Source organism: Sinocyclocheilus anshuiensis, unplaced genomic scaffold (genome assembly GCF_001515605.1).
Source record: "Sinocyclocheilus anshuiensis isolate Anshui unplaced genomic scaffold, SAMN03320099.WGS_v1.1 scaffold1303, whole genome shotgun sequence".
In the NCBI taxonomy this organism is placed as follows: Eukaryota; Metazoa; Chordata; class Actinopteri; order Cypriniformes; family Cyprinidae; genus Sinocyclocheilus; species Sinocyclocheilus anshuiensis.
This window is the reverse complement of record NW_015537954.1, coordinates 405162-415102: the sequence shown is the minus strand read 5'-3', so window position 1 is coordinate 415102 and position 9941 is coordinate 405162. Positions and strand designations below refer to the sequence as shown.

At 36.8% G+C, this 9941-nt stretch overlaps 1 protein-coding gene across 2 annotated transcripts in view; it reads left to right on the top strand.

Annotated features, from left to right (window-relative positions):
- The window catches only part of LOC107665073 (pyruvate kinase PKM-like), a 15485-nt gene that overhangs the window by 3125 nt on the left and 2419 nt on the right, over positions 1-9941 (top strand). The window contains exons 3-8 of one of the 2 annotated variants that reach the window (XM_016455836.1): positions 1268-1399; positions 1535-1721; positions 3822-4092; positions 4188-4338; positions 4857-5009; positions 8553-8719. In XM_016455836.1, coding sequence (XP_016311322.1) covers positions 1268-1399; positions 1535-1721; positions 3822-4092; positions 4188-4338; positions 4857-5009; positions 8553-8719 — 1061 coding nt within the window. Of the gene's footprint in view, positions 1-1267; positions 1400-1534; positions 1722-3821; positions 4093-4187; positions 4339-4856; positions 5010-7048; positions 7216-8552; positions 8720-9941 lie in introns of both variants that reach the window. The other variant, XM_016455830.1, reaches the window with a different exon arrangement.

Sequence of the window (9941 nt, the reverse complement as noted above, 5' to 3'; positions counted from 1 at the left end):
ATATATATACATATATACATATATATACATATATATATATATACATACAGCATTAGTTATGCAGTTGCTGGATGCTTGTCATTCTCTATCAGAAATGATGCTAAAACTGTCCATGTGAACGTCTCTGAGGCTCACAGGCTGAAAGAACAGCTAAAGCATTCAGGGTCAAAGGTCACCGAGAGAGTGAGTGTAACCTAATCTACAGTGAGGCTATTATAAATAGTTTATCTGTTCCTTCCCAGCGGAGAGCTTATCATGTCTCAACAGCATAAAGGGTGGATGGTTTTTGCACACTAATAGTTCATACAGGAGTTGCTGGTGAACAGAACTGGTGCTGCTGTTCACAGTGAACGCCATTTGCAGTTCTGCAGGATCACGACATGAGCTGCAATTAGAAAATCCGGTTCAGATTTCTGAATGATAGACAGAAGTGTCATGAATAGAATTCATTCTTTGTATTTACTCAAGCGTAAGCAGTCCGATCCAGTTCTGGCCTGTTTGCAGTCTACCATGTTAGGAGCAGAAAGGTTCATTTAGGGCAAAATCATCCCATTCATTCCAAAAACTGCAGATAAAAGGTTAAACGAAAAATGTTTGAGCATGTTTAGTTAATACTACTAGTAAAGGAAGTCAACAATTAACAATCACCGTTGTCAATATAAGACATTTTGTCCCTCATACATTCATTCGTACCTGAAAGCTGACCCTTATGTGACTTGTCTTATCGAGGGCTTTGGGTTAAACAAATTCTGCCATTTAACACAATTTCACACTCTTAAACAAACACAGGCCTGTGGATTTGCCCAACAGAGTGACCTTGAATGTAGAGCTACTGAAACTAGTGATTAGTATTACAACTGTGTGACACCACTAACGTCATGGACCAAAGGTACTCGTCTAACATGGTTTATTACAGCAGACTTCTTCTGCATTGTCAGTAGCTCAAACTCTAACAGATTAACTTTGTGTCCTGTCATATCACACAATGCACGCACTTAAGTGTCTACTCATTTGTGCATGAGTGTGTGTGTCGTGTGTGGGAGAGAGTAACCCAGTTTCGCTAGTCTAGACACACACCTTGACCGTTGCTTAGCTGCGTGTGAGTGAGCGTGTTCAAAGAGGGAATAAGAATGACGTAACCTGTGCTGTCAGGTAAAAATAGTACTGCGATGAGACGTTCAAGTGCAACATCAGCTGTTACAAAAACAGTGTGTTACAGTGACCTCTTTCTTTGCTTTATTAATCTCTTATTTCTTCTGTCTGTCAGTATCACGGTGAAACTATTAAAAATGTGCGTGAAGCTTGTGCCACCTTCGAGCCGGGCAGCATCCAGTACAGGCCAGTGGGCATTGCTCTGGACACCAAGGGACCAGAAATCCGAACCGGACTCATTAAAGGGGTGAGTTTACTCATTTCAGTTCAGCTGCTACAAAGACTGATCCGCTGGTGCAAGATCACTATACACTGCTGAATTATCTGTTGGTAATGCATGGGTTAATAGTGATGGTTGTATGCATCTGTCTGTCTGCTCCAGAGCGGCACGGCTGAGGTCGAGCTGAAGAAGGGAAATAAGATCAAAGTGACCATGGACGATTCTTTCATGGAGAACTGCGATGAGGAAACGCTCTGGCTGGACTACAAGAACATCACCAAGGTGGTTGAAGTGGGCAGCAAGGTCTATATTGATGATGGACTCATTTCTCTCCAGGTCCTGGAGATCGGTGAGTGATGGATTTGCCATGGTAATGAAAATAATTGATGATGGGGTTCTGCAGGTGTTAAAAATGTCTTAGTCTTAATTCGCCCTTCCGCAGATTAAGAAGGTTAAGGAAATTTGTGGCATTAATTGTTGCATGCATTTCAATAAAATTAATATCTTCCTTGTTTATTTTTGTCTTGTTTTCCAGTGTAAATATCTAAACATCCTTTAACCTAGATACTATTACTAAATTAAATCATTAAAATGTAACAAAATTAAGTGTGTTTGTGTAAAACTAGAATAAATGTTATTGGTGTCCAAAAAAAAAACTTGGTTTCCCTTTAAAATTAAATTTTTTTTTTCTGACCATATGTGACCCTGTGAAACCAGTCTTAAGTCGCTGGGGTATATTTTTAGCAATAGCCGAAAAAACATTGTGTGGGTCAAAATTATCGATTTTTCTTTCAGCTGTTACAAAAACAGTGTGTTACAGTGACCTCTTTCTTTGCTTTATTAATCTCTTATTTCTTCTGTCTGTCAGTATCACGGTGAAACTATTAAAAATGTGCGTGAAGCTTGTGCCACCTTCGAGCCGGGCAGCATCCAGTACAGGCCAGTGGGCATTGCTCTGGACACCAAGGGACCAGAAATCCGAACCGGACTCATTAAAGGGGTGAGTTTACTCATTTCAGTTCAGCTGCTACAAAGACTGATCCGCTGGTGCAAGATCACTATACACTGCTGAATTATCTGTTGGTAATGCATGGGTTAATAGTGATGGTTGTATGCATCTGTCTGTCTGCTCCAGAGCGGCACGGCTGAGGTCGAGCTGAAGAAGGGAAATAAGATCAAAGTGACCATGGACGATTCTTTCATGGAGAACTGCGATGAGGAAACGCTCTGGCTGGACTACAAGAACATCACCAAGGTGGTTGAAGTGGGCAGCAAGGTCTATATTGATGATGGACTCATTTCTCTCCAGGTCCTGGAGATCGGTGAGTGATGGATTTGCCATGGTAATGAAAATAATTGATGATGGGGTTCTGCAGGTGTTAAAAATGTCTTAGTCTTAATTCGCCCTTCCGCAGATTAAGAAGGTTAAGGAAATTTGTGGCATTAATTGTTGCATGCATTTCAATAAAATTAATATCTTCCTTGTTTATTTTTGTCTTGTTTTCCAGTGTAAATATCTAAACATCCTTTAACCTAGATACTATTACTAAATTAAATCATTAAAATGTAACAAAATTAAGTGTGTTTGTGTAAAACTAGAATAAATGTTATTGGTGTCCAAAAAAAAAACTTGGTTTCCCTTTAAAATTAAATTTTTTTTTTCTGACCATATGTGACCCTGTGAAACCAGTCTTAAGTCGCTGGGGTATATTTTTAGCAATAGCCGAAAAAACATTGTGTGGGTCAAAATTATCGATTTTTCTTTTATGCCAAAAATCATTAGGATATTAAGTAAAGATCATGTTCCATGAAGATATTTTGTAAATTTCTTACCGTAAATATATTAAAACTTAATTTTTGATTCGTAATATGCATTGCTAAGTACTTCATTTGGACAACTTTAAAGGTGATTTTCTCAATATTTAGATTTTTTTGCACCCTCAGATTCCAGATTTTCAAATAGTTGTATCTCGGCCAAATATTGTCCTATCCTAACAAACCATACATCAATGGAAAGCTTATTTATTCCGCTTTCAGTTATTATTTGTAAAATTGACCCTTATGACTGGTTTTGTGGTCCAGGGTCACATACTGGCAAATATTTGTTCTTGTTTTAATCATAAACTTCATTTTAAAATTTAAAAAGTCTGCTTCCAATTATTCCTTAAATGTTCTCCATTTGGTCTTAAACGGACTTAAATGTACTTTCATAAAACCTGCAGAAACCCTGTGATAAGTCAGTCAAATATATGTTTTATTGATTTTTTTTTTTTTTTCAAAAAAATTCAGTAAAAGTGAGTTAGTCTCAATAGTCTTGAGTTGAATTTGTAAGTCATTAGTCTGTGGTTTAATGAACATGACACAACGCTGTTTGCTTCTAGTGTGGACACTGTGTAATGTGTAGAATCATCTTTTTCTGCTTGATGAATAATACCTGTCTCTTTCTCAGGCTCAAACTATCTGGTGTGTGAAATTGAGAATGGAGGAACTCTGGGTAGTAAGAAGGGTGTCAATCTGCCGGGTGCCGCAGTCGACCTGCCTGCCGTGTCAGAGAAAGACATCAAGGACCTGCAGTTCGGCGTGGAGATGGGAGTCGACATGATCTTTGCCTCCTTCATCCGCAAGGCGTCTGATGTGCGCGAGGTGCGTAGAGTGCTGGGAGAGAAGGGCAAGAACATCAAGATCATCAGCAAGCTGGAGAACCACGAGGGTGTGCGCAGGTGAGCGGATTACACCTGTTTCTGCAGGTGTACCGACCCCTAAACTCAATATGCACTATTAGATGTGTGAAAATGAATCTCGTTTTATTAACCAGGTTTGATGAGATCATGGAGGCCAGTGATGGCATCATGGTCGCTCGAGGAGACCTGGGTATTGAAATCCCCACAGAAAAGGTGTTTCTGGCCCAGAAGATGATGATTGGTCGCTGTAACAAAGCAGGAAAGCCGATCATCTGTGCCACACAGGTCAGCTAACCTACAACCCCATATGTGACCCTGGACCACAAAACCAGTCATAAGGTTTCAATTCTTTGAAATTGAGATTTATACATCACCGGAATATCAAGCTGAATAAATAAGCTTTCCATTGATGTATGGTTTGTTAGAGTTTTGATATATTTACGGTAGGAAATTTACAAAATATCTTCATGGAACATGATCTTTACTTAATATCCTAATGATTTTTGGCATAAAAGAAAAATGTATAATTTTGACCCGTACAGTATATTGTTGGCTATTGCTACAAATATACCCCAGCGACTTAAGACTGCTTTTGTGCTCCAGGGACACATATTAGCATGCATTCTACAGAAAATATATCTTAACTGAAAGCAAGTCCGTAATATACTCTTCTGTAATATTTATCTTGCAGTTTAATTGCTCTAATGAAAGTAAAGGAGCCGTTTTCTTGTAATGGTTGGTCTTCCTGAACTAGTGCATCTATGAAACAGGCTCTCTGTATCTCAAGTCTTGCGTGTTTATAGATGTTGGAGAGCATGATCAAGAAGCCTCGCCCTACGCGTGCCGAGGGCAGCGATGTGGCCAACGCCGTTCTGGATGGAGCCGACTGCATCATGCTGAGTGGAGAGACTGCAAAGGGAGACTATCCTCTGGAGGCTGTACGCACCCAGCACATGGTGAGAGCGCCCCCTACTGACCCAAACTTTAACACTTACACAGCTAAACCTTTTAGTACCTGACTCACACATTTCTCATGTTTTCACTCACAACTTACTCATCTTAAAAAAATACTAAAAGGAATTTCCAAAGAAATTTTACGGGTTAAATACAGCTTCTCAAGAATGGACAGCATCTTCATAAAAAACAAAAAACGAATTGTATGTAGAGTAATGCACTTACAGTGGAGGTCTGTGGGACATTTAAAAGCAGAAATGTGATGCTTGTCTTTTTGTTAAACCACTTACCTTTCAGTAAAAAAAGTTATTTGTTTATAAAATGGGGTCCAAAAGTCTAGAGACCATTTTGCATTTTTCTAATTCTTTCCAAATTATATCACTGAGAAAAATGTTAAATTAACATGAATTTGAAAGTGTTTTGTACAGAACTGAATGTCTGTCTGTATAAAGCATGTCACTCATTTACTTACATTTGAATTAGTCACCTAGAAAAAATCCAGAATCTGAAATATTATTTGTATGTTGTAACATTTATTTAGTTTAATTTTATTTTCAAAACAAAATCTTATTTCCCCAAGGTTTAAATTCTATTCGAGTCCCACATTTTCAGTGTACACTCAGACTTTTGGACCCCCTTGTATATTTTGTTTAACCCGTAATAATTCTTTAATGCCACAGCATCCTTCATGACTTTCATTCTCTCATATGCATGTGTTTCGCTCTCACTAGCTGGTTTTGTTTGTCTGAGTTGTGTCAGGGTCAGTTACAGACAACAGCCTTCGCTGAAGCTCACGGTTCATTTTAACATTTTAGCCATCTTAAATTGAAGACAATGGTTTTTTTTCTGTCTGCCTGTTCTTGGTGAGCTTGTTAAATCTATCCATGTGCTCTGCACTGTGCTCAAGGTTGGCATGTTTGAGTTAGCAGTCACATGTTTGCCCAAACACTCCTGAACTTGGAAATATTCACCAGCAGATTAAATCCCTTGGCTTTAACAAACATATTTTCTTGAAGCTGGTTTGTTCATTCTGAGTGAGCTCAAAGCTTTCTGAAAACCAGCATGCTTGATCTCTTATTTCCTTGATGTCTTGATGAGCTCAACCTTTCTTCTTCATTCACTCCTGGGCTTGTGTTTGGCGACTTTTAACTTGCTTTTGCATGATATGAGTTTCTTTTAGGGATGCACGATATTATAGGAAGGTTATCGGTTTGAAAAAATTATGCCGATATGCGTTGCCAATAAGACGGATAGCTCAAAGTAAAATGCACAAATATCATTAAGATGCTTGTGTTCCTGAATAAATAAAGCAGTATCAATGTCATAAAATCACAAGTCTGTTTTAATTTAAAGGCTTGAAGCTAGTTTACATGAATAAAAATCACAAGCACTTGTAAATTTAAATAATTTATACAGATTTATTCATTTATATGTAATGTATTTTTTCAAATGGATTATGAAAACCTGTTTACAATGTACTCTCATTAAAAAAAGAACTTAGGTTTTTGCTCAAAAATAACCAAAATTAAAAACAATTAGTTAATTTCCACGCAGGAGAGACCTGGTGTTTCAAAACAAAGGGAAATATATATCGGCTATCGGGCAAAATTATTTGAAAAATATCGGCAAAAATCTAATATTGTGCATCCCTAGTTTCTTTAATCCTGATATCATCACAAATCACTTACACTTTACTGGTCACGGATTTATTTATGTCCATATTGAAAATAATATCTATGATTTAATGGTTGCTGGGTTAGCTCTAATTAATATTAATTTGCATTTAATGTGAGAGTCTGGATGTGTTTTAATATTCATTTTGTTTTTTTTCTACTAACCTTTTCCTCTGAACTAACACCTGCACTAATTTCCTCCTTTTGTTTCCTCTGTTTGTTTGTTTTTTCTGTGTCCACCTCTCTTTTACCCTCTTCTCACTCTTGATTCACTCTCGATCTCTTCTCATCTCATGTATGTGCGTATCTTTCCTCTCTGTCTCTCCCTGCTGTGTTCCTCCTGTCGTATCGCGTGCCGGCTGCATCAGATCGCTCGCGAGGCAGAGGCGGCTATGTTCCATCGGCTGGTGTTTGAGGACCTGCGTCGCTGTTTGCCCCCCTCCACCGACCCCGCCGAGGCCATCGCCATTGGCGCTGTGGAGGCCTCCTTTAAAATCCTGGCCTCTGCGTTTGTAGTCCTCACTGGGTCTGGCAGGTAGGCAGGTGTGATGGTGAAAACCAGATCTGTCACAGTCAGAGAGTAGGAAGAGCAGGGACAGGAGAGGACTGGAAGAGAGAGAAATGAGAGAGACACATGGCACATGCTGAATATTTATGGATGTCCGTCTGTAATCCTAAAAATTCCCTTTATATTTGCAAATCATAGTGCATTCCAAAATCACAAGGATTAAAAAAGATTATATTTTGCAGTAAAAAAATCAATAAAGCTGTACATCAGCTTTATTTTGTACATTGTTTTATGATTTAAATCATATTAATGTATTATAGTAATAGTGCTGGGCAACGATTAATTACATACAAAATAAAAGTTTTTGTGTACGTAATACTGTTTATATTTATTATGTATATATATATGCACATACATGCATGTGTATATATTTAAGAAAAATGTTATGTTTATATAGCCTATTAAATATTTATATACAGTCAAACCAAAAATTATTCAGTCACCAGATATCATTTTTTATATATATATTTTTTTTTTTTACTAGTAGGTGCAGGACACTATAGTTCATTTATGTAAGTGAAGATAGCAAAATAAAGTAAACTGACATATTTTACCCACAAATTCTTCATACAGTGGACTACCAGTAAAACTGATAAAAATTTGAAACCAAAAATCATTCAGACACTTTGACCTTTAAATGTAAGTGTTTTTTCTTTAATTGCTAATGCGATCTTTTTACACCACAGACTGAACTGAATTAAGCATTGCTTGGTAACTGGTTGACCTAAATTGGTATTATCTAATTGTGTACTTAAATTTAACAGCTGACAGCTAATCAACCGAATTAATTACATACCTTTCTATCAAAGTTATCTGACATTATCAAGATGAATTTGTTCTGACACAGTTTGACTCTGAGTTCTTGTCATATTTTATAACCATTTTCTAAACTATAGTGAAAAAACTGTGATAATGTGAGATATGTTGAAGGTGTCTGAATAAATTTTGGTTTGACTGTATAATATAAATTATACCCATATAAGTATTTTCTAAATGTATACTGTATGTATGTGTCTCTCTCTCTATATATCTATATATATACACACACACACACATAATAAATATGCAGAGTACACACACATATATAAACAAACTTATTTTTGATGTGATTAATCATTGCCCAGCACTATATGATCATTTAATTTATTATTATTTATTTAAATCATAAATAAGTGACTGTTTGGAACAGTACAGGACTAGCGTAAGCATTCCTGTGCAGGTGTCTCTCTCTGCGTTTCTCTATGTCTGAGTGATTGACCGTATGATTGTGTGTAACCCCTCCCTCCACCGGGTGGCGCTGTCAGATCGCCCGCGAGGCAGAGGCAGCCACGTTCCATAGGCAGCTGTTTGAGGAGCTGCGGCGCTCCACCCATCTGACCCGCGACCCTTCAGATGCTGTAGCTGTGGGTGCCGTCGAGTCCTCCTTCAAATGCTGCGCCAGCGCCCTTATTGTGCTCACCAAGACTGGCAGGTAAGAGGGGAGGGGCCTGAGGTCAGAGTTCAGCATGGGACGGGTAAGAAAAAAGGCCATTGAAAAGTTTGGGGTCTGTAGGATGATCTCTTCTGCTCGCCAAGGCAGCATTTATTTGATCAAAAATACAGTAAAATATTATTAGTTTAAATAGCTATTTTCTATGTGAATATCTGTTCAACTGTAATTTATTTCTGTGATCAAAGCTGTATTTTCAGCATCATTGCTCCAGTCTTCAGTGTCACATGATCTTCAGAAATCATTCTAATATGCTGATTTGCTGCTCGAGAAACATTTATGATTATTATCAATGTTGAAAACAGTTGTGCTGCACAATATTTTTGTGGAAACCATGATCTGTTCTATTTTTCAGGATTCACAGATGAATATAAAGTTCAAAAGAACAGCGTTTATTTGAAATGGAATTTATTTGTAACATTTATAAATGTCTTCACTTTTGATCAGTTTAATGCAGCCTTGATAAACAAGTAGTACAATACTTAAGTAAATGTACTTAGTTACTGTCCGCCTCTGGTAAATACACTGTCATGTATGTGTATTTTTCATTATTATTATTATTTTTATTTTTTTTATTCTGACCCTTTAGAATGGTTGACACCATGCATAGTCGTCCACTGTTTTAGTCTAACTATGTTTACTAAGAGCAGCATGGTGATGCAGAATAACTTAATATTCTACATTCAATTTCTCATCATTCCCTAACCCTTTTTTCTCTGAATGGCTATGAGTAGTGCTGTCAAACGATTAATCGCATCCAAAATAAGTTTTTATGTACATAATATATGTATGAGTATTAGTACTGTGTATATTTATTATGTATATATAAATTCACACACATACAGTATGTTTTGAAAATATTTGCGTTTACATGTGTATATATTTATATTAATATAATTTGTTATATATAAATATTTAATATGTAAACATATTTTTCGTAAATATATCCATGCATGTGTGTGTATTCATATATACATTACAAGCAATGATACGCAAGTGCTATAACAAGTCTCAGTTAGCTTAACGCAGTACATGTATTTATATAATAAATAAAAAGAAAACAGATCAGCTAGAAAAAGAATAGCGCAAGCTAGTGTTAGAGGCCTTTTTTGCTTTTGTTAATTGTATAATAAGAAAAGAAATGGATCGAATACAAATATATATATATATATATATATATATATATATACATATATACATATAT